The sequence below is a fragment of the Lates calcarifer genome, linkage group LG10, assembly GCF_001640805.2.
Source record: "Lates calcarifer isolate ASB-BC8 linkage group LG10, TLL_Latcal_v3, whole genome shotgun sequence".
Classification (NCBI taxonomy): Eukaryota; Metazoa; Chordata; class Actinopteri; family Centropomidae; genus Lates; species Lates calcarifer.
This window is the reverse complement of record NC_066842.1, coordinates 9,084,530-9,109,299: the sequence shown is the minus strand read 5'-3', so window position 1 is coordinate 9,109,299 and position 24,770 is coordinate 9,084,530. Positions and strand designations below refer to the sequence as shown.

General features: G+C 41.5%; 4 protein-coding genes across 6 annotated transcripts in view; 3 read left to right on the top strand and 1 right to left on the bottom strand.

Annotated features, from left to right (window-relative positions):
- Nucleotides 1–1,211: 1,211 nt before the first annotated feature.
- On the top strand, nucleotides 1,212–8,976 carry nt5dc3 (5'-nucleotidase domain containing 3). The gene is made up of 14 exons (XM_018684488.2): nucleotides 1,212–1,598; nucleotides 2,573–2,757; nucleotides 2,938–3,012; nucleotides 3,127–3,182; nucleotides 3,318–3,408; nucleotides 3,496–3,633; nucleotides 4,511–4,571; nucleotides 4,789–4,891; nucleotides 5,402–5,503; nucleotides 5,724–5,805; nucleotides 5,924–6,010; nucleotides 7,142–7,282; nucleotides 7,386–7,450; nucleotides 7,549–8,976. The coding sequence occupies exons 1-14, from the start codon at nucleotides 1,319–1,321 to the stop codon at nucleotides 7,811–7,813; spliced, it is 1,731 nt and encodes a 576-aa protein (XP_018540004.1). The 5' UTR covers nucleotides 1,212–1,318; the 3' UTR covers nucleotides 7,814–8,976.
- A 304-nt stretch (nucleotides 8,977–9,280) lies between these two features.
- On the top strand, nucleotides 9,281–11,534 carry LOC108888487 (parapinopsin-like). The gene is made up of 4 exons (XM_018684476.2): nucleotides 9,281–9,785; nucleotides 10,167–10,495; nucleotides 10,661–10,906; nucleotides 11,060–11,534. Exons 1-4 carry the CDS (start codon nucleotides 9,347–9,349, stop codon nucleotides 11,213–11,215), a joined length of 1,170 nt encoding a protein of 389 aa, XP_018539992.1. The 5' UTR covers nucleotides 9,281–9,346; the 3' UTR covers nucleotides 11,216–11,534.
- A 1,592-nt stretch (nucleotides 11,535–13,126) lies between these two features.
- On the top strand, nucleotides 13,127–15,536 carry LOC108888497 (dopamine D2-like receptor). The gene has a single exon (XM_018684492.2). It carries the CDS (start codon nucleotides 14,111–14,113, stop codon nucleotides 15,461–15,463), a length of 1,353 nt encoding a protein of 450 aa, XP_018540008.2. The 5' UTR covers nucleotides 13,127–14,110; the 3' UTR covers nucleotides 15,464–15,536.
- Nucleotides 15,537–16,780: 1,244 nt separating this feature from the next.
- LOC108888496 (potassium voltage-gated channel subfamily D member 2) overlaps nucleotides 16,781–24,770 on the bottom strand; it is a 30,782-nt gene continuing 22,792 nt past the window's right edge. For 2 of the 3 annotated variants that reach the window (XM_018684490.2, XM_018684489.2), the window contains exons 3-7: nucleotides 22,406–22,568; nucleotides 21,847–21,945; nucleotides 20,814–20,912; nucleotides 19,524–19,744; nucleotides 16,781–18,333 (exon numbers count right to left, since the gene is read on the bottom strand). In XM_018684490.2, coding sequence (XP_018540006.1) covers nucleotides 18,156–18,333; nucleotides 19,524–19,744; nucleotides 20,814–20,912; nucleotides 21,847–21,945; nucleotides 22,406–22,568 — 760 coding nt within the window. In that variant the 3' untranslated portion in view covers nucleotides 16,781–18,155. The remainder of the gene's footprint in view (nucleotides 18,334–19,523; nucleotides 19,745–20,813; nucleotides 20,913–21,846; nucleotides 21,946–22,405; nucleotides 22,569–24,770) is intronic. The other variant, XM_018684491.2, reaches the window with a different exon arrangement.

The following is a 24,770-nucleotide window of genomic DNA, read 5'->3' as shown; positions in this document are numbered from 1 at the left end:
TAAATGGTACATTATATTATCGTACAAATGTGCATATTACTGTGCTGTTTGTTCAACCTCTCTGAAGGACATATATCTGGCTATGTGGGATCAGGCTACAGGTGTCAAATAGCAGTTTATAGTTGCAGTTATGGGTGTGATAGGGTGAAGTGTGTGTGTGTTAGAAATTTTGACTCATAAAGACAAAGGTGAGATATTAAGTCAGAATAACTTAGCAGTCATAATTTGATTTTAGCTGTTATATGTGCCACTGTGTCCAACATAACCCAACCTATTAATACTATTGAAAAAGAAAACCCTGCTGGCCAAGGCTGGATTACCAACAAGGAGCACAGAGGGCAACTACCCTGGATCCCTAAGGTCCCCAGAAGTCCCAGGTTTACTTCTTATCATTTAGGTCCACATAATGGGATTAACTGCAAGTTTAACAGACATTTGCGCCACTGTACAGTATCAGCTGTGGTCCTGTCTTATGGAGGGACCTTGTGTAAAAATATTGCTAGACCTTCACTGTTTTAGTTTATATTGAGCTCATTTGTTGTAATGTTACATTTGATCAAATTTCCTCCACTTTTTCTACTTGTCAAGTGACTACAAACAGAAAAACACAGTGTTATTACATTATAATAGAACTTTAGGGCTGCAACCAACAATTGTCTTCATTATCAATTCATTCAAGTTATTTCCGTAATTATCAATTGATTGTTCAGTGATTAAAATGTCAGGAAACTGCACCCTCAAAACACCAAAAATGTTGTGTTTACCATTACTGAAAAAAGGGGAAAATAGCAAATATCCACAGTGGATTTTATTTATTTATTTTACCATTTTTATTTAAATATTGCTTAAATAATAAATCAGCTATCAGACTTGTTTCCCATACATTTATTTGTCAATCGACTTATTCATTAACCATTCAACCAACCATTTCAGTTGTAGTGTACTACTTGGTTTCTGGGTGTCTGGGGATACAAAAAAAACTGCTATGTACAGGGAGATTAATCCGGCTCAGATGCTTTCCTGCACATTACAGCAGCTCTATATAATAATGGATCATTTTCTGGATTAAGTATATTTAATGCATGCAGCCTATCTGGTAACTGTCTCCCGTTTATTGGACAGCAGGGTAGCGACTGAACTTCAGACGCATCAGCCTCTGATTCGCTGGCTGGCCGGGACTTTGTCAGACACGGATGTGACGCAGAGAGCAACGATCCAGAGACAGTTTCGGTATTTACAGAGGAGCCTATGAACTGAATGTATTCGTCCGGGAGTCAACCGCGACCTACACACGGGCTGCCACCTAAAGAACAGAGTCATGGCGCCCTTGTCATCGCCTCTGCCTTCTCTCCTGAGACACAGGGGCTGTCTGCAGAAGGCGAATGTTTGTAAAATCTTACAGGGTTTACACCACCGGCCGTTCAGGTCTTGCTTGTGGAAACGGAATTTCGGTGCGGCTTACCATGGAGTCGGTCAACTACTGTCGCACCAGCACAGAGCCAAAAACTACGCAGCATCAGTTTACAGCTCCTCAGACGGTCAGGACATGACAGAGAGGCTGTGGTCTATTTACAATGAGACCAAGAGGCAGACAGAAGGTACGAACGCTGCGGTTACTATACAGCTGTTGTTGTTTTATAACCCTGGTATGACTAATGCGCCAACTATTTCCACAGCCTCACATTAGCAGGCTTTCAAACTGTAAACACACCCTGCAAATGTCGTGGAAATAATGCACTGTAGCAATAGGCTCTAACATTTGTTTCACACATAAATGAAGTGGACAAAATAACATGGACACTTGTGAAATATAATGCAATCCAATACAGCAGCTTTGCAGTTAAGGCTACCTCTGTGAGGCTTAAAATATGTAGATTTTTATAGATATGTTTGCAGTTTGTGATGTTGTAGTGCATTGCAGTATATTAGGGGTAGGGGTATTAGGGGTAGGCTTTCTACAGAGAACAACATGAAGTCTTGTATAATATTATGTAATAATAAATCATGTAACCATCCCCAGTGGTTGTTGAGAATGGGTAAGAAAAGGATTTTGTAATGCATTTAAGGTGTTCCTATTATTTTGGCCTCTCCTGAATGACTGATTGAATTGGGATTGAGTGCCAGGCATTTAAACCAGCAGCCAACATTATATTCAAGTTTTGGGGCACCAGTTGTTGCACAAGAACTTCTAATGTCATGGCAGAAATGATTAATTAGTAATGTGAAATTCTAATTCAGTATTGAGGGGGTGGCAGCAGAAATTTAAGCCAGCAACTAGATCACAGGTCCAAATTCCACACTCCAAAACAGGCCTATTTTACCCAATGGTTACAACCAGTACCTATATTGGTGAAAATGAGTATTAGGTAATAGTAGTTAAACACAAATCTAACATGCACAATACTCCAGTGTATACAGGCCTCGTGCTCTGAACACTAAATCAAAAGCAAAGTACTCACCACTATCAAGAAATGTCATCAGATGTGGCTTACTTCAACCCTAAGATACAACATATAACGTTCCCAAACAGAAGCAAACTGCACAATAACTTCCAGTGTGTCTCTCTTCCCAGATTTGACCCCAGTCATATCCACCAACTCAGTCAACCCTGACACCATTTTTGCCAACAATGAGATGAGCCTGCGAGACATAGAGATCTATGGCTTCGACTATGACTACACCCTGGCGTTCTACTCCAGCCACCTCCACACCCTCATCTTCAACATAGCCCGCGACATCCTCATCAGTAACCACAGGGTGTGTCCAGCATGTGACTTTTTAAATCTGTCCCTAAACCCTAAACCTTCAAACAATTTCTCTTCCAGAGGCAGACAGAGTCATTAATTTTTGTCAGATCAATATATAATCATACACTATGTGTTGTCAGCTGTTGCTGAAAGTTCATTTCAACTTCTTTTTTTCTTTTTTGTCCTTCAGTATCCAGAGGGTCTGCGAAAATATGAATATATCCCAAATTTTGCTGTGAGAGGACTTCACTATGATGTTCAAAAGGTGAGAAGGTCTTTTCTTGTCTAACTCCAAAAACTGACACATTTTGTTTTGTTGAACTGTGAACTCAGAGTGAGGATCATTTTTATGAAAAATAAATTCAATGATTTGCAACAGGCACTGCTGATGAAGATAGATGCTTTTCACTACATCCAGTTGGGAACTGTATACAGGTATCTGTGCAGTCTATTACATCAGGGTACACAGCATGAGTATAACATGATGTAGGCTGTTCAAAATGTTTGACATATAGTTAATTATAGTTATTGTTGTCTAAGGGTTTGTAATTTTTCATGTTTGCCCTACAGGGGTCTTCATCCAGTTCCTGATGAGGAAGTAATTGCCATGTATGAAGGTTGTCACGTACCTCTAGAGAACATGAGCGACTTCTATGGCAAGGTGATGAGCACTTCAGCACCTGTCTGTATTAAAACAGATACACAGAAAAGTCAGCAGAATATAATGATGTCAATCACTGTCCTGCAGAGTTCCCACGGCCACACCATGAAACAGTTCATGGACATATTCTCCCTGCCTGAGATGACCCTCCTGTCCTGTGTCAATGACTTCTTCATGAGGCACAATATCGACTACGAGCCAGTCCATCTCTACAAAGACGTGAAGGTGAACTCTCTTGTCATCATTCTACCTTAGTTCATCAGTGTTTTGGGAAATTGGGATCAAATAACTCAACATCATTCTTCCTCCCCAGTTGTATCTCCCAGGGGTCAGTGTGTGTGTGTAAACACATAAAATCCAGCCACATGCACATGAATGTTAATGTATTTACATGTTTGCAGGCTGCCATGATACTCCAGTCATTCAATGCCGTCTTAATTTTAGCCCAGAAAACCGGTGTCTAATTTTAGTCCTGCCTCCAGCCATCTGCGTCTGTTCTCTGATGGCTCTGCTACTTCAGAGGGAGAGGGGCGAGAAATCAACGCTGTGTTCTCCCTCTGAGGGCAGCTGTCATGCTGGTCCTGTCTATTCTGTGTGACACTGTAGTGTTTTTGACAGATCGCTGTCATTAAAAGCCCTCACACACATTCTCTGTTCCACAAGTGCTTCTCATATCTCCTCAAGGACACCTGCCTTAATCTCTTTTTTTTCTGCCAAGCCTGATTTATTATTCAGAATTAAACCTTTCATTTTTTATTTTCCTTTATCTTCTGTGTACATCAAACAGTCTTTGTATGTGGAAAAACTTTCTTTAAGTTTGTCCTTAAATGTCCAGCTCTGTTCAGGCATTCACTGATTCAAAAGCACAAGATAAACTGTTGAAAATGTGGCAGAAAGTTTCTCTCTTTGTCACCAAAGTAACTGAACACCAGAGTGTGTTTTCTTCATGTTTAATTTGTATTCAGAGATGCACTTTCATTGTGCTTCCAAGTCAACCATTTATATACAGAGCAAAGTGTTGCTACTAGAGCTGAATGTTAACAGTGTGTCACTAAAGTCAAGACTTCCTGGCTGAGGGCTGTTTACTTTTTCCTCTTCACAGGAAGCCATTAGAGATGTTCACGTCAAGGGCATTATGTACCGAGCTGTGGAGGCAGATATCGGTAACGCTCTTTGATTTATATTACTTTGTTTGAGCTAATGTAAAAGAAATTATACGGCCACATCTAAGTTGTTGCCAAGACATAAAAAATTGATTTGGGAATAATGAGGCTGTGATACACAAACAAAAAAGCAGAGTTTTGTTTGTACAAATTATATCAATACCACCCACCCCACCTCTTCCCTCTTCCTCTTTTTCTCTGTTTTCTCATTTTCCAGAGAAATACATTTGCTATGGTGAGCAGAGTCACGCTGTGCTGAAGAAGCTGTCAGAGCATGGAAAAAAGATGTTCCTCATTACCAACAGCCCTTTTGACTTTGTGTAAGTGTGAGCAAACAGAGTGCAAGTGTTTGTTGGCATGGTTAATTAAAAATGTCATGTTTTGGTGTACAAATATTTAATTGGTGCCGCTGCATAATGCCCCAGCTTTTATGGATGGGCATAAAAACACACACACATCAAAGGGCTTCTCCGTTGGCAAGTATTTGTAATTCATTGTAAGTCATTGACAGCGAGTCTCTTTTGAAGTCAGGGTTGATTGCACAAATTGACCAGCCGCGTCTGCCCAACCTTAAAAGGCCTCACAGCACCCGAAGACAAGACTTACACACAGTCACCACAGCAACGAAACATGCAGTGGTCTGATTTAAAATAACATGGTACATTCACTGAGTTTTGCCTAGAGTCACACTAACGTAGTAAAAGATGCACATATTATTGCTGGTGTTTGCATCACCATCACTCCGTGCTGTGCCGTCAGCTCAAGTGTTTGTCATTGTATCCTCATGATGTTGCTGACAAGGTGATATCTCCAATCTTTGTCTTCCTCAGGGACCGAGGAATGAGCTACATTGTAGGGAAGGACTGGAGGGACCTGTTTGATGTTGTTATTGTTCAGGCTGACAAACCTAGTTTCTTCAATGACAGGAGAAAGTAAGTGCGTTTTTGTCTGCAGCTCATACTCATACATGTTATGCCTCTTATATGCCACTAGGGGTCTCACCGGACCACACAGCCTGCAGTCACCAGTGGTCCTTGTACACCACTTGGAAACAGAATGTCCATGTTTTGTTTTTGTTTTTGTTTTTGTTTTTTTTTGGAGCTGTTAGTATAACAAGTGGCTGAGATATGTCCTTGTATGTTTTTCACCTAGACCTTTCAGGCGAGTGACAGACAAAGGTGCATTGCTGTGGGACAGGATTCACAGGTTGGAAAAGGGGCAGATCTACAAACAGGTGTTGTGCCAGGAAATTACCATGTTGTGACAGTTTAATATTTCTGACAAATTACTCTGGCATACACCTTGATGAAATGCATAATTTATTTTTTTTAATGTGTGTTTGATCACTGTAGGGAAACCTTTATGAGTTCCTGAGACTCACCGGCTGGAGAGGATCCAAAGTGCTCTACTTTGGTGATCACATCTACAGCGACTTGGCAGTAAGCAGCATCCAGACTTATGTACAACAAAGGACTAATTATATCTACACAAAACAGTGTAGTATGAAAGATTATGAGTTTTATGAACACAGAGGGGAGCTTTCTTTGACCATGCTTCTTTTAAGATGTTATTTAAGACTGAGTTTGTCTTTACTACACACAACAGGCTAAATCTTAACAAAGATGCACAGAGTGAGATACTGAGTGAAAACTGAAAATAGAATAATAATCCTAAAATAAATGCATTGAAAATGTGATTCTTCTTCCACAGGTAATGTAGCTCTGCATTGGCATACAAACATTTTAATGAGAGTCTCCTCATGTATCACACCTACCGCATCTACAGTAGTGTGTATCACTGCACCTAATCTATCTTTTTATACCTGTAACCTAGCAACATGCCAACAGTTGCCCCTCATCTGCACTAAACAAACTAACTAGCATCTCTGTCTCTCTCTCTCTCTCTCTCTCTCTCTCTCTCTCTCTCTCTCTCTCTCTTTTTCTTTTGGCATCACAATGAATAATAACATCTTGGATATTTGAATGTGTGTCTGATCAGCTGTAAATGGCCATAATGAAAGACAAGAGTTTACATCTCTGGCATGTTGCCTTGCTGGTGGCAGGAAGCCAGCTGTCAAACATAGCATCTTGCTTATTTAGAGAGATGGAACGTGGCGTGTGAGGCAGTCTGCCTCGTTGGCTGTAGGATGAGATCATTACTCTTAAGTGGACACAGCGCAGAAGCATTTCTGAGTTGCTCAGGCGTTACAGGGGAGGGAGGGGGCAATTTTTATTTTCTCTTTACACAGTTCTAATCTTATGTTTGTCTGATGGAATAGATACACTGGTTTTAATTGGTGCCGTTTGCACTGGTCACAACAGGCCACTCTTCACTGTGGCTTTGGGCACATAATTGCAGCCAGAGGGATTAAGTCTTGAAGTTTGTGTACCTTAAGCATGAAACTCCAGTGTATGGTTTATAGCCGTCCCTTGTGGTTTTTGTTGCTTATTTATTTCTTGCATATAGACACCTGACTCAGACCTCCAGCCAAACAAGTAATTTCCTAATCATGCTGTGTACAGTATTCAGTATTAGGTTCAAGACGGGTCCTCTGGTCCTTTGTTCTGCAGGATCTAACGCTGAAACATGGCTGGAGAACAGGTGCCATCATCCCTGAGCTGAGGAAGGAGATCAAGATTATGAACACGGAGCAGTATGTGCACATGATGACCTGGTTGCAGGCATTGACTGGTCTTATCGAACAGATGCAGGTCAAGAAACTTAAAAACTTTTGTGTGCAGCATTTCTTCTTTCTACTTTTTGCCTTCAACTTCAACTCTTTTAGCTTAACCTCTGTTTACTGCTCCCAAACAGGTACACCGGGATTCTGCATCACAAGCTGTCGTTGAGGAGTGGATCAGAGAAAGAGAAGCCATGAGGTAACAGAGATGATTACAATGGCATTCATGAATAGTTTTGATAACTTGATAACTGAGTTCTTGTACAGCTGATCCAACTATATGTGTTTTAATGGCAGGCCGCAGACGAAGGACATCTTCAACGCTCAGTTCGGCAGCCTTTTCCGAACATACCACAACCCCACTTACTTCTCACGCCGACTGTCACGTTTCGCTGACATCTACATGGCCTCCATCAGCTGCCTGCTCAACTACGACTTGCAGCACACCTTCTTCCCCCGCCGTACCCCTCTGCAGCACGAGTCCCCATTCTGGCCCGAGCAGAGCCACGTCAGCCTGAGCGCCTCCTCACAGCCTCACAGGACCAAAGCAGAGTCCGATTAGAGAGAGAGAGAGGAAGGCATTAACAAGGATGACATCTCCATCGCTGGCTTAAACACAACTTCTTTTTTCAAGTTTTGAGGCATGACTTTTTAGAAGATGCATGCCACATTGCAAATTATGTATAACAGGTAACAACTTCTGATGTTAAGCTTTAAACTAGTTAGTTATGTATGTTATTTCAAGGAATTCAGCCTGTAAGAGGAACAATGGATTTAGTGCTTTTTTTTTTAAGCCAAATGACACATTACAGAATGGGCATTTTGACAATGTCATTTTAAACATGCAAACTTTGTATTTTAGGTTTGTATTTAGAATTCGAAGCATTGAAGGCACTGATTGTTCAAGGTTTGCATGTGTGTGTGTGTATGAGAGAGAGGTTTTTAGTGTGAGATTATACACATGTAATGTCAGATAATGCATTTACACAGTTTTAACAATAGGGGGCAGTCACACATCAAGTCTTTCAAGTGGATCTCTGTAGTATGAACTGTGCACCTAATCTTCGTCTTTTTTATCCTTTGTGTCTGTAAAACTGTAAGACACTGTTGCAGAAACACTCAGATGTGACATCTACATTACAAACTCTGTTGCCTTAATCTCTTGTTCACATTACTGCGATGTTTATATTTTTGTAATAGCCTAATATTGTTTATGGTAATTAAGCTTTTCAAATTTTGCCAGCAAGCATTTTAGTTCATTTAATTTTGAACTGAATGTTGTGACACACGTTGCACACCCATTTTCAGATGTTTTAAGCATTTTCGCACAGCACAGCCTCTATGTCTCACTTAAGCAGATGACAAATGGTAATATTTGAAGGAGAAAAAAATAGAGCATTGTGGATATATTTAGAATGGGTGTTGCTATTTGATCTGTGAAGGCAGCATTGAGTTTCATGGGTTTGTCACTTTTTGCAGGAAGATGTGTGAAACGCTCCCACACATGCATAAGTGAAGACTGGAGGAGGAGGATAGATTTTATATATATATGAGCTGGAATCTTAGAGTTTTTAATGAATTTGGAAAAAAGGGAATTCTTGAATACCACTGGCCACAGCCAGGACCTCATGGTGTGTTTTATTTATTTGTTTCTGTAGTTCTGAATGTGTCTTGATGACGTGTATTTTTATTTCACTATTTATTAAAATAGAAATGGCTTAATGATCCCTGCCCAGTGTTTATGTCATTGATGTTAAGCAACTTGAAGTTATTGGATTATTGTACCATAAGAACATTTAATTTGCAGGTATGTGTAGTCCACTTGCTCTTTACCATATTTGGAGAAAAGAAGAAATATTTCATAATATGAAAATTTATTATTTGGACTAATTGATGCTTTGTTAATAGCTCTTCAACTTTCAGCTCAATTACCATTACAGCAGCGGGTTTGTTGGGATTAATCTCCAAATCGTGTTAAGGACCAATTTCCCATATTGCATTTGGGGCTTTCTCTATCAGAACAGGTGCATAGTCTAGAGATCTTGGAAATAAGAAGAGCCGAGTGGTTGGACAGGGATCAGAACTGATAATATCAATGACGCGGTGTCCTGAGCCAGGCAGAGAGTTCGGGGCTTCAGTCTCTGGCCTCACAGTTGTTTCACCTGGACTTCATTTAGGCACCATGGACACGAACAGCACCCCGTGGAGCCCTGGCTCTCACCCTCCGTCCGTCCACGCCGAGATGGTAACCGTGGCACCCACGATCTTCCCTCGGCTGGGCTACAGTATTCTTTCTTTCCTCATGTTCATCAACACATTGCTGACGATTTTTAACAACGGTCTCGTGATAACTGTGCTGCTCAGGAGCCCGGCTCTGCTCCAGCCCATGACCGTCTTTATCCTCAGCCTCGCAGTGTCTGACCTCATGATAGGCCTGTGCGGCTCCTTGGTCGTCACCATCACTAACTACCAAGGCTCTTTCTTCATTGGCCACGCAGCCTGTGTGTTTCAAGGATTTGCTGTCAATTATTTTGGTAAGTGGAGATGTGGAGTTTGTTTTATGTTGACCTTTGAGACTTTGGAACAAAGCAGCTTTCTCTGTCCCTGGAGGTCTGCTATTGAGAGACATAATGTGCAAAATTTTAAAAGATGAAATGCCACCTGATTGTTCAGTTTATCACCGAATTAATTCTAGTTTTACAAAAATGGATCTTTCAAATATTATGTTACGTTTAAAAAAATTTGTTATTCTGATTTGACTTTGGAAGCAAACAAATCATGATACGAAGTTTTCCAGAGCTTTCAACAACATCTCATGGTCTTCTCATTGAATGGAGTTTGCTCAGTTGTTACGGGATGTACTGCATGACAAATGATCAAACTACAGAACAAGTTAAGACTTTTTGCTCTTCTAGGTCTGGTGTCTCTCTGCACTCTGACCCTGCTCGCCTATGAGCGGTACAACGTGGTGTGCAAGCCGAAAGCTGGTTTCAAGCTGAGCATGCGGAGAAGCATCATTGGGCTGCTGTTTGTCTGGGCCTTCTGCCTGTTCTGGGCTGTGACTCCGTTGTTCGGCTGGAGCTCCTATGGACCAGAGGGAGTCCAGACCTCCTGCTCTCTGGCCTGGGAGGAGAGATCGTGGAGCAACTACAGCTACCTTGTGCTCTACACGCTCCTCTGCTTCATTCTCCCTGTTGCGGTCATCATCTATTGCTACTCCAAAGTGCTTACATCCATGAATAAGGTGGGTTCAGTGCAGCTCCTGCATATTTATCACACTTTCACACCATTAAAACAAGACTGAAAACTCATACCACCGTCCTGTCCTCATTTGCTTGCAATCCACCACCTACAAACTAAAACAAGTTATTAGCTTTTAACGGGGGTCAAATTTGTTCTCTACTTGTAGCTGAACAGGAGCGTGGAGCTCCAGGGTGGGCGTTCCAGCCAGAAGGAGAACGATCACGCCATCAGTATGGTCCTGGCCATGATTATAGCTTTTTTTGCTTGCTGGCTGCCCTACACAGCACTGTCAGTGGTGGTAGTTGTGGATCCAGAGCTCTACATCCCTCCACTGGTTGCAACCATGCCCATGTACTTTGCCAAGACCAGCCCTGTCTATAATCCAATCATCTACTTCCTTTCCAACAAACAGGTAAGCAGCTGAAGCGTGCATCTACAGTGGAATTGAGATGCAAAGCTTGAGTGTGAACAAAGATAAGAAGCACAAAGAATGCATATTTGCATATCTTGATGAATGCTCATATATTTCCTGACAGGGTGTTTTACACATCTTTATGTCTAACAGTTCCGCGACTCCACTCTGGAGGTGCTGTCATGCGGCCGCTACATCCCCCACGGGCCCCCAAGCATCAGCATCAACATGAGTACCTTGAACAGGAGGCGCCAATTGACTTCCCTAAGCAGGAATTTCAACACACACAGCAAGGTGTTGCCTCTGTGACTTTCTCCAGCTAAAAAAATAAATAAAGAAGCCGTGGTTGTCAGTGTTTCTTGGTGCCTCGTCAAGGACACAGACCTGCACATCTACAGGCTCATGTCTTTCAGAGAGGTCCTCACTGTAGCCAGATGAGAACAGAATCAGCTCAGAGACTTATCGCTGACATTCAGAAGGTGGACAAAATAACAGGGAAACCTTAGTGTATGCGGTAATGCAATCCAAATCAATAATACTGAAAAAGAGCTTATTTTGTTCATCTTTTGTTTGATCTCCTTTTGAGACTACTTTGTTTTGACAAAAGGTGTCCCTGTACTGTCCATCCCTTTTTTCCTCCATCCCTCAATCATTAAGTTCTTTTTATTTCTGTGATTTGTTTAGATCAATAAACTATTACCTTTTTCATTTTGCTGTTTGCATGTGTGCGTGCGCTAGCCAAACAGAAACAGACTGAAATGAATGTTTCAATTTGTATTTCTTTCATTTATATGCATTTTTAAGAAGACTGGGCAAGCCCACCACAGAGAGACACTGTGAGGAAGTCAGACCTTTGACCCCTGACCTTTTTTTGTTCATAAATAAAGTGCACCGGACCTGTTTTTGTGTAGCGTGAGAAGTCACTTCCTCCTGCCTGAAAGTTACTTTGTGATTAACATTTTCAGGGAGTTGGGTAATGAAATATTGATTCATACATATAGTAGACTTTTTATATTACAAAGCTTTGTGCTCTGATTTTATTTTATCTAAGATATACTGCACAGCACCTCTTCCTATGTAATATTATTATGCAAATAAATAAAATTAAAGTCAACAGCAGCCAGCTCCATCATCCAATCAACACTGACAGCTAGGCCAAATAATTTTACTTATTGTGGATTATGCAATAAGTCCTGCCTTTTGCCAACACACACACACCAGATGTCTGCTGCACAAAACAATATTACATTGCTGCAGTGTATATAGGTGTAATTTTCCTTATAAGCACCTGTGTGAATACGGGATTTGCTCAGTACAATTATTTTTCAGTAGCAGGGAAACAACAAAGGCAACATAATATCCTCATTATTTTTGCAATACTCAAAAACACTTGTAAAGCGAGCCTGCTGTAGCCCTCACCTTGAACAACACCTGTTGGTGAGTCAGTCAGGCAGTAAAAGACTTTCATTTTTCTTGGTTAGCCTGCTCTGCGGTCTGACAATTCTGTATTCGTATTATTTGTTGTTGTTGCTTTTGTTTTGTTTTTTCCTCTTAATCTTTATCGACAGTTCAGACAGGGATTAGACAGTTCACAGAAAGATGACATAAGGACAAAGTCTCTGGGTCTAATTCAAACCCAGGACATCGTGTCTCACATGGCACAGGCCTGAGCCCACACTGAGTCACTGCAGTAAAGATTAATATGAATCAGTGAATAAAGATGAAGTGAAAGGACACAATTAAAGAGAATTCTAATTGTTGAGTTAGTGCTAGCAACAATGATTTAGAATTTTATTGATTGTTTATTATTTGTTGATTTACTTTATTGTTATGTTTTTTTATTCGGTTCATATTTTTCTTTTCGTGTGTGATGATTTTATTATATTTAGTATTAAATCATCATTCAGGTCATTAACTTTTCACCAACAGAATAAACTTTGCAATAGTATCAGTGAATCTGACAATCTATACTTATTTTTACAAAAACTGACAAAAATATTACCATGTATCATGTGCATGTTACTACTTTGTCCTCACTCCCTTGCTTGTTCACTGCACCATCAATTATGATCAACTGGTCCTCAACAGATCAGTCTGTCATTGGTCAGACTGAAATCCAGTCATCCAATTCACTGCATCAACTCCCAATACAAGGACAATGCAATGGATGAAGAGAGTCCACTCTCTCTTTGACAACTGTACTGAGTACATCTGCATTTTAGACATAGTTTGGCCTGCCTTTTACTGTGCACTGTGCACCCATAAGTCATTTATATGTCCGCACATACACTAGGCTAGTGGTGGGTACCCACTCTGCAGTGTTTTGAATTGTCCTTTTGTAGATTCGTTAAGCTTTTTTTTCACTAGCTTAGTTTTGTTGGTTATAAAATATATTTTTTAAAAATAGTAAGGGTAAATTTCAGTTTGTCCTGTTCCTTCCCACTTGTTTGACACACCTTGATGTAAATATTGTACATTGAAATCTAATTCTAAATATTGGTGTGTCAGTTTGTCTCAGTTTATGGTGTCCCAGAATGTTTACAGTTATTTGTTAGAACCAAACAGTTTGACATCTATATGACTTCTGAGAGACATTTGATCAGTCTAATTTGTAGGGTGGTCAGGAGGAAAATGTATTGTGTTGATCTAATCCCAGATTTGGCATAGTCCATAAGCTTGCACATCTGAAGCAAAGAGCATTTCACACTTTATCTCCAAACAGGATTACACAATGTCATGCTATAATCCAGCAGCATAGCTCCCTTTATTTCCTGAGCCAACTCAAGAACTCCCAAGTCATCCATCTGGCATGCTTAATGCAAAGCTTTTAACCTCTGTGAGGTACTGTATTAAATGAAATGAATCACTGTGAGCCCCTGGTTGGCTTTTTAAAGTTGGATATTGGGATAGAGACAATAGTGACGTAACTGGTTTTCAATTAACAGCCATCCTTTTTTTCCAGTTGTCTCTGCTGTGAATACACAGCACAGTTTTTAATGAATGTGAACAGTGAGGACTCCCAGGTGACCTGCTTGTGCTGTGGAGTGATAATGAAAAAGGCGGATACTTTGGCGTAACTTGTCCAAGCTACAGGTTCACTTATGTTATTCATTCAGTGGAGAACCAGTCGCCTTAATGTATGCTTGCTCAGCTTGTCGAGAATGAAGACACAGAACTAAACATGTTGACTTTCTGAACTTTGAGATGAGATCCAAGCCTACCTCTGCATGGGACTCTGGGAACAGCACCTTTTGGGAGGAATACGTCGACATCACCTTCGTAGTGGCACACAGCTTGATCCTGTTGATAACCTCTGTTGTGGGAATTGCAGCAAATATTTTTGTGATACTGGCAGTTTATCACCAAAAATCACTGCAAACTTCAAATAATGCACTTGTGGTGAATCTTGCCATCATAGACATTCTGCGGTGTGTAATCGACTGCCCTATCCTCTTAGCCATTGTTATGGCTGTGCATCAGAAAGGACATGTGGACGAGATGATCTGCGATGCACAAGTGGCCTCTTTCTCCTTCAGCTGCTGCATCCAGCTGTTAACGCTGGCATGCATAAGCGCAGAGAGGTACCAGGCCATCGCACAACCCTTCAAAACAAGTCAACGAAGAAAACGGATTACAGTGCTGATCCCTCTCACATGGACCTTGGCTATCCTGGCGGCTGTTCTTTGTCTCATATTTGTGAGGGACTCACCCGTGTATGTGAGATGCAAGGGATCACAGAGAGACACACCATCCTCTTATGACACCTTTGGACTTTACATGCTGTTCCCACTGTGGGCAGCTTGCTTCAGTGTCATTATTGGATTCTATGCTCGCATATTTACCCTTGTGAGATCACACAATCGCAAAATATTTGATAAAGGTACTGTCCCACTTACTAAAAAGACCAAAACAGAAGATAAAGAGAAGAAAGAAGAAACCGCAGTTGTGGAAAATGGAAAGTCTGAGCAAAACCGGACCATGAATTTGGTGACACAAGCTGAACCAAATCCATCAAGAAAAGACTCTTCAAATGTTCTACTGACCTCAACAAACACTGCACAATGTGTCTCCAGCTCAGAGGATAAGAAACAATCAAAAAATACAGTGGAGATAACTAACTTGGAAACAGAACAACCTTGCCCTCCTGCAATGCAGACTGCAGTGCAGGCTGAGGAGAAGCCTTTTATGACAGAGCAGTCCAACCCCTGTGCCACAAGAGTTGAAGTAAAACCATCAAATGGAGGTGCTGATAGCAGTGTTAAGAGCTCAACGACAAAGCCACAGAAGGTGTCAAGCAATTTCGACACAGAAACCCAGTCCAAAGAGAAAGTGAAAATTGACAAAGCACCCTCTGAAATGAAAGAAACCAGCACCCATGTACCCTGCTCTGCAGAGTCAGAAAATCCTGAATCCACTGCTGTGTTACTGATTGAACCAAAGCAAGTTACCAGCAGCAATGGAGGAGAAACGCAGGCTGTTACCACAGTAGATCAAGTGTCTTCATTACCGCCAGTCTCAAGCAATGCCCTGAAACAGAAGCACCAAACAAAAATGTAGAAGTTGAAGGAGCTGTTTGCATGATGCCTTCAAAAGCGAATAAAGAGAGAGCCAAAAAAAAGAAGGAAGGTAAAATGGCCAAGCGTGCTGGCTATATAATCATAACCTTCCTCTTATTCTGGCTTCCACTGATTACAACTATCCTGGTGAATATTGCTGTTCACAAAAACAAGAATACACAGGTAAGTGTTTGTAGAAGTAAAGATGCAACTTTTCCTGGCATTTTATAAGTCAGAAAGTGTAAGACAAGGTTTTTGTTTGTTGTAACTGAATGTCTATGCTTTTAGTGTCTAAAGCAGGGGTTCTCAACTGTTTCTGACCTGTGAACTCACTTTTAGTCCCAAAAACATCATGATGCCAGCAATTCTAAAACTGTGAGGGTGCAAATCTAACTATGACATGCTTTTAGCTTGTATTTTCAAGAGCATTGGACAGTCAGAATGGATTATACATAAATAGTTGGTTCATTTACAGAGCTATACACATTTATATATAAATTCCTATGACCTCGTCTGCATATCAACTGACCGCATGTGGCCCGAGCCCAGGGTTACCACAGCACAAAGTTTGTGATCTCTAACACTTTTTAAATTCTCTGCTGTTTTTTTCAGATAAAGATCATTCAGGATGTGGAGATCCTGTCAGTGTCTGTTGCCTGCATCACTTCACTGAGTGACCCAATAATATACGCTGCAGTGAACCCTCAGTTTCGGACCGAGTTTTACAAGCTAAAGAATAAGTTTAAGTCCACATTCAGAAAGACATGATAATATTTCCACTTGTGTCAACCTTTGAGTGGCACCAGACCAAATGACCATATTCAATATTCACTGTGTAACTGAATATTAAAATGGTTAACATTTGTCTAGTCATTGTTCAAATATTAACTGAATTAAACCCCAGATGCCAGAGTGTGAATTTTTATTTGGGTACAGGAGGCCCATTATTTTATACGCCGCTGTGTTATCTTAGATTTTATGCAGGCTGACTTCTCAGCAGTTACTAAACACTGCAGAGCAGAGGCACTGCATGCTGTGAGAAGCAGCCTGTACAGACACAATCAGCTCAGCAGGGGGAATCTGCTGAGTTCTGTGTCAAACAATCAGTGGGGCCTGCTTGTTTGTCTCCAGAGACCATTCAGCCAGGACCCACCACTGGGCCAGTCAGGTCCTCACATGTCCTCCAGCAGCACCTAATTATTACCCCATCCCTTGTTATTAGTGATGCTCTTTGAGTCAGCAGGGGAAAAAAAACATTATGAAATCCACCTAATTGTGTTTTAGTTTAATTAAAAAAAGACATGGGTCATTTAATGGATGTTTCAGTAGAGCTACAGTATTTATTCTATCCACTGCACCAAATGCACAATGTGTGATTATTTGCCATCTCCTTACCCTTTATATATGTACTCCATGACAAGATTTGTATTTCATTAAAAGCAAAGTGTTGCAGAATTTACATCATAACATACCAGCCTCATTGTGTTTCCTTCCATCAATCTCATTTTTACTGACAAACCTCCAACAAGAAGCAGAGACATACTTGAATAAAACAGAATTCTGCAATGACAGCATGCAAATCCTTAATTCAACCAGTTAACAGACAGAAATAGTATGCCAACAACTGTCAACTAAATCTAGAAATAAGAGGAGCCAACTTCAAACGCGGTTGATAAAGTTCTAACTGAGATATTTACAATATGAAAAATGTACAAAATGGCCCTTTAACACAGTGAAATCTACCAAGTCTCACCTTTGAATATTATAATTTAAGAGGAGCTCAGTGGAATTGATGTTCAACGTGTGGTTTTCCAGGTCAATACTATGCGTCCACATTAGGGTTAGTATTAGTTAAGTGTCACTTATATTTCTACCTTGTAACCTAACTAATATGTACCCTGTATATTTCTCAATATCAATTATTAATCGATGACAGTGGCTTTCACATAGATCCATATCAGAATGTCAAATATGTAAGCTAACACAGATTTTGTCATTTTGACTTTCACTTGCACATTTCACAAACATGTCAGGATGCGTAGTATATTTTACTCATCAAGCGATGACATCAACCAGTTAATGAGTCAGTTAATGATTATTCACAACAGTAATTCATTCCTGTGGATGTATGCTTTCTGAATTTACAACAGTGAGGGGGACTATTAGAAACCAGTTAATTAAGGGGTTTTTAAAACAGTCTATTTAACGGGGTGGTGAGTGAGGTGAATGTTTCTAATGTGTACGCAGACTGTTCTAATATTCACAAATATGGCCGTCAGGTAATGAATATGTGTGCTTTGTCATCAGAGGCCATCAACAATGACCTTTAAACAACTGCTTTTCCTCCTCTGAGTCAGAAGACAACAAATACACCTACATTACATATTCAAAAATAAAGTTTTTTTTTTTCAGTATGTTTAGGCAACAACGATAACCACGCAATCCCAATACTTCCTTGCTCTGCTGTGCTTAATGGAGCAAGATCTGCTGGTCGCTTTTATTCCAAGGCAGCCATCCACATCATTCTAATACCATGCAGAGTTTGACATCAGATGAGATCACTACTTCAAAAAACCCCGACCTCTGCTAATCTTATAATCCCTCTAGATTATGGCAGGTTGATGCTCGGTGGTCCCTCTCCTCAGCATCTGGTGCTTCTTGAGACCAGTTAGCTGATAAGATAGGCATGACATCTACAAGGCAGATACTCGGACAATGTTGCTCTGAGAGTATGCGGTGGTGGTGGTGGAGCTGTCCCCGTCTGATGAGGTCACCACCGGGGCAGATAGGCTGACCATGGAGGGAGTGATGTAAGGTTCGTCACATTTCAAGGGCACAGTCTCATCGAGTTTGGCATTCAGGCTGGAGCGGCTGTCAAAAAAAAAAAAAAAAACAGGATGAAAGAGGGTGAGAGGCCTGACCTTGTGAATGTACTGGTATTACACAAAGCCTGTACTACACAGAGTCCTTTTATACATTCTTAAACTATATAAAAGCCATTTTTATGAAATAGTCTGTTGCTCATTAAGGTATATCTCTGGACTTCTGCAGCTTTTGTCTGTGGAGAGTATAGTGAGGGACAGGTGTATATGAAACCAACAGTCCAGGCTGACTATTCTGTACAGTATATCTCACATGCAACTCTCTTTGATATATAGTCCATCATGTAAAAAATCATACTATAAACATCTATATAATAAATATATTTTGGATGCACATAGACACATTCAGTTTCTCATTGAGTGTGTGTGTACAGTCCCATCAAGTTTCAGACTCAAAACCATTACCATTATCTTGTGTAATGGCGAGGAATCTCATGTAAAAGAATTTGCAATTTTCACTTCTCTATGAATTCTTTCACACCAACATCAATGGGTATCACTTCACCCAATTTATGATTTTCTCCATTTTCTCACTTAATGAACTCAGGTAGTTTAGGTTGTACTTTCTGTACTTGAGAATTTTGTGCCCCAACATAATGGAGGCTTGTGCTGCTTACAACACAGAAAAAATACATTCAACGGCAAACCCCCCTTTCCAGATACAGTGTCCTTGTTGCTCTGGATAATCCGCAGAACAAGCTGTCAACAGTTTTCACAGAGATTAGGGACTACTTCTTCGGTAGAAAGTATTTTCACTGAAGATTATTCACAGTTCTGTGGTTTGTCCAGAATAACTGGAACATTGTCTCCAGAGGGACATGTTGTTTTTCACTTTTACTTTAAGCACTACCAGCAAAATTCAATTCATTTCCACTGTATTGGTTTGGAAGCGGAAATCTCAGAGACAGAAACAAGGACAAATAAAACCAAAACTATCTGCAGAAACAACTGTAGATGTATCAGATAGACGGTAAGTAAAAAAAAAGACAAGATTTTCCATAACTTGACTGAACTGGCCCTTTAGGAAAATCACAGGTTTTTTATTATTCAATTTCCCTGCATGGAATAAATAAAGTTTAGCTTATCTTATAATACAGGTTTGCACGCATATGCTTTTGGTGTGAGTGAGCTGAGAAAGAGAGATTTAGAAAGAGAAAAAGAGCAAAACAGATGGACTACCTGTTGACCACTGGCCTCTCTCTTATCTGTATGGTGCTGAGCTCCTGGTTGTTTGTGCTGGGCAGGCTGAAGCTGCTCTTCTTCCTGTGGCGTCGAGAGCAGCACGAGCTGAGGCCGTGCGGAGACGAGGACAGGGAAGAGGCACGGGAGCCCGACTTGTTCATCACAGAGATCTCCATGCAGTTGGCCTGAAACGTCTGCTCGTCCACAAACTCATGATTCTGCAGAGGGAGACAGCAGAAATTTGGATTCAATGTTGCTCATGAATCACTCTATTACATCACTGATTGGCTCTGCTAAATAATGAATAAAGATGTTTCACAGTAAAGACTAAACAGACTGAACAGAATCCACAGCAAAATTGTTTAATAATTGGAAAATGAATCATCAAGGGAATAGAAATATATTGGCCCAGATGTCCATATTAAGTGCCATCTGTGAAAACATTCACAACTGTTATCCCTGTGACAAATGAGCATGACTTGAAGGTCAGGTTCCAAGTGTGTTTCAGACTCTGCCAGCAGGTGGCAGAGTGACACCACGCAGAGTCTGATGCCATGCCCTGAATCATGCCCCCTTTCTTACACCTTCCCTATGTCACTTCTGCTCTACTCTCTGCCATCTAAAATGCACACCATGAGAGATGCCTGATGTACACATGTACGCTGCCATCTGAATGGCATGAAGCCTTTATGGAGCTTTTCCCAGACGACAAACCGCAAACCTTTTACTGGGGGGGGGGGGGGGGGGGGGGGTCGTCTGTGTGGAGGAACACTGATTTACTGCCTGTCCATGTCTCTGTACGGGGTTTAGAGCTGCAAGTGTAAAACTCACATGTCACAGCCGAGCATTAAAGAGGCTCTTACGTCTCTGAATTATAGATAGTGTAAAATGAAGTATGCTGGTTTGTTTGGAAGGAATAATGTTACTGGCTGGCAGAGTCATGTTATCTTTGGCATGTTGCTGGCAAGGGGACTCAACATTTCCCAGCCCCATTTAAAGCTATTTTTAACTCATGTTGCATGTGAAATAGATTCTACAGTTTGTACATGGTTGAAAAAACTTACTTTGTTTCTATTTGCAATACACTGTAACAGCCTGGCACTACTGATGATACAGCACAGACTGCAGGGGTGATGCAATTTAACACAAAAGGAACTATTTTTTAAAGTGAGCTATTTTAAACTTTAAAGTCTGTTACCAAGATAGTAAAAATGAAAGATGCCAGAGTGACTGTGTGTTTTCCAGTGGACACAGCTTTTGAGTTTCAGGGAAAAAAAGGGATTTTACCGTGGTTTTCTCCAGACAGTGCAGCAGGTGATGATGTTGGCTCTCAAAAGGAGGGCTGGCGGCCTTCCCCACCAGGGCTTGTCCTGCCTCCTTGGAGGCCTTGGAACACACAGGGTAAAAACAAAAGAAACAGTGAAGATGAGCAGGCTCAGACTCTGCATGGAAACAGAGTCTCAGGCAACAGCTAGTGGCTCGGTGATGTAGTGGAGAGTACACAAAGCATTGAGGGTTGAAATGCTGATCTGTAGCACGGCAGCCAATCTACTGAGAACCTAGTGAGATGGAGATGTTTTAGAGATGCACAGAGACAGTGGCTAATTACAACATGTTTCACTGATAGACTTGGTTTTGCCATTCTCTTGCTGATTTCGTGAGAAGGACCAGAGAAGTCAAATTAGAACTCAACTCATTTCAGTGCAACAGCAGTGGCACACCTAGACACAGATCGAACAGACTGCACCAAACACAGCACAGATTCTGGACCACAACTACACTACAGGCTTAGATGAAGCTCTGCACGGCTCTGGGATGGAAGGTATGTTGTGTTAGTCTGCACTACAACCTGGATGCTCTAGAAATAACACACAGAACACTCAGCAGATCAAAAACAGAGTTTAGAGGAGATGCAGGCTGTGCAGACAGCCTCCATAGGCGACCTACTGTCCAGGAGGCCTTTGGTTCACTCCTTCCCCTCCAAACCCTGTTGGACAGACATGCAGAGCTTGGTCATGAGTCAGTGTGACTGTAATGGCTGTGCTCCACCAGAAGGCAAGTGTGCCTGCTTGGCCCTCCTGCTGTATGGACAGAGAAAGAGTGTTGACGAAGCATGTCAATGCTGCAGCTGAGAGGTGTGATGTAAGAGAGAGGACGATCACACTGAAGCACTGGAATGACAGCAGCCCCTGTGTTACAGCATGAGAAGCCCCCCTCCCTCCCCCTGTGTGTGGTGGCATGGCCCCCCGAGCAGAGCGGCATGCAAGCGTCAGCGAGGCCCCGGTCAGTCAGCCCCCAAGCCGCTGCTTGGCCCCGTTACCTCCTCCAGTGAGTCGATCAGGAGCCCATTTTGTTTGTAGCGCATATAGGCATTAGTGCCTCGAATCTTCGCAGCACGGATTCTAGCAAGCCGAGTTTTCTGTTTGAACAAACAGACCTCTGTTTTAGCCTCTGACGCTTTGTCTGTCACACTAATTGGCTCTGTCTCCCTCTGGCAGCCACAGTATTTAGTAGGGAGAGGCTATGCTTATATCTACGATTAGGAAATTCTGCCTTAGCAAACACTTTTAGAAAGAAATGCACATATTGCTATTGAAAAGCTGCTGACACAAAACTCTGAAGATCATTTGTTCAGTCATTGTCATTCCCTCTCTTATTTCTCTCTCCCACTGAAATATACTCAAGCAGGTTTAGCCCACCCAATACACACATACACAGAAGCACAATAAAAGATTAATATTCTGGAAGATAGTGTTTGCCCTGTCATTCTGCTACGTGTGGATAAGACAGGGACAGTGGAAAGAGGCAGATAGAGGCAAAATACAGAGAGATAGAGAGAAAAAGGAAGGGAGAGGCGGAGGGAGGGGGAGAGTCAGTACCCTTTGGGCTCGTCGTTTCTCCGCCCGCTGGCTTTGGTGGTAGATACGGCTGAAGTTTGACACTATGACAGGGACAGGCAAGGCGATGACCAGCACCCCACTCAGAGAGCATATGGACCCAAACACCTTCCCCACGATTGTTTTTGGCACCATGTCACCGTACCTGAAACACAGAAAACAGACAACAGTGAGCACACAGGGTAGGAAAACAAGGAAAAAAACATATTCCTTTTAAAGAATACGCTCACAGGCTTGTTTTATCATGTTAAGTTGCTTGTGGGTTTAATGTTATTTTTAATAGTCTTGAAATAGTTACAGTGACCTTGGATTATTTCACAACTTCAAATAAGAAGTCACACATTTGAAGTGGGTGAGGAATAAATAGGACTTATTCTGAAGTCTCTGCTTCCTGGCCTACTTTCTACATGCCAACGTGATGCTCCTCTTTTAAAACCCTGTTTCATATATAATTACACACCTGCTGGCACCGGCTAATGCTTTCACATCGTGACCAAACGTGCTACATATCCCCTGTGACCTCCGTTAGCCAAACAGCTTGTGAAAGATACAGGGAGTAGTATCACATCGAGTAAAAGCAAAAGGGGAAGGGAACAGTGTGATGCTGAACCCTAGAGAGATCGTTTATGATCGTGGGCCTCAGCAACAGCCACTTTTGTGTTTCGTTCTTCTTCTCACATCATAATGGACCTCGAATATTGAATGTAGATACAGTGTAATCACATTCAAACAATTCATGTTTGAGATAAAGAGAAAAACAGCTCTTTGGAAATCGTGCACAACACTGATCTGATGGTGTACCTAAGCAAAAGCATGTAATTTTTCATCATACAAAATGTTGAACAGGCTACATTCAGCAGGAACAGATTAATGGTTGTATATATGTCAGATGGGACTGAATCATCCTCATTAAAGAGATTAATGTGCCTGTCTTCTCACAGGCAGTCAGACCTGTCTGTGCTAAAGGTAAAGCTAAAATCAAACTATCTTCATAGTCTCACTTTCTTTACATTAGCAGACACCTCCAGAGCCACTTAACAGGCATTACAACCAAGACTAACAAGCCTAACATCCAGCCACAAACATGGTGATATTCTGTTGCTGCACAGAGAGGTGATTATCATTCAACATGATAAAAATAAAAAAATAAAAACATAAGGGAGCAAGCCCTGATTTCTCCAAGGCAATTAATAGGCACAAGCCTGCAAATTATACACACAAACTATTTGAATATAACTTGCATGTTCATGAATACCCCCGTGCGTGCATGTTAGACCACAGGCAGCACTGGGGTTTAAAAAGCAGACCAAATGAATGACTCACATTGTGTATGTTTTCCTTGTCTTCAAAACATCCCTCTCTGTGCTGCAGAGGACCAGCAATCCACAGGATTGCAGGTGGGTGAGATGAATGATCGAGACCCTAATGCGCAAATGACCTGAGAAGACCATTACCTCCTGAGAGTAAGATGAATGCAGGTAGGAAAGGACATCAGCATTGCTCAGTGGCTGTGACAGCAGCGCGTCTCTCAAGTGAGGCAGGGTAATGTGAATGTATCGCTACACGGGAGGTTGACTATTTCATAAATGAAGTTGTCTAATGCCCACGGCCGTCTGCTTGAGTCATTAGCCTCAGGTTTCCATCACGTTGGGCCCAACAGCCTGGGCTTTTACAGAGCTTGGGCGGAAAGATGTAAAAGTGGACATTTTAATATCACGCTTGATGGGACCTCATGTACAACAGTTTGCTTTCAAGTTGAGTAATCTCACACAGATGTCATTAGTTTTACAGTTCATTACAGGTCAAGTCATTTTCCTACGTAATCACCGACGAAGCCTGACAGCAGGTGTCAATTATAGATTCCGGATGTACTGTTGAAAGCCTATTAAGAGATCCACATAAAAAATGCAGGGCAGCATTGCCTCATATAAATGTGACTGCTCACATGTGTTTTATTCCAGTGGGAGGAATGGCAAGATGCTGCTGGATGAGAAAATAAGTCTGTACAGTCAACTGTGGAATATAATGCATTGCAGTTCTTTCAGTGAGCATCGTCGTTTGAAAGCAAAGCATAGTAGTAAGAAGGTGAAAAAAAGACAGGAGCAAGCGCACTCTGGAGAGAAGCACTAACAGTGATGGATTGTTCATAAGGGGGAAGCTGAGATACACAAAGCTCTGCCTCCTGGATGATGGCAGAGGTAGGAATTAACAGCAGCAAGAGATTAAAGTAATGTTGCTGCTTTGTTCTTGTTGTCTCTGACTACCAGGTACCTACGTTTTCTACCCCGAACTGACATGGGTGAGACACAAAGATGGATGGCCAGATCTTTATCCACCCTGCAGAGGA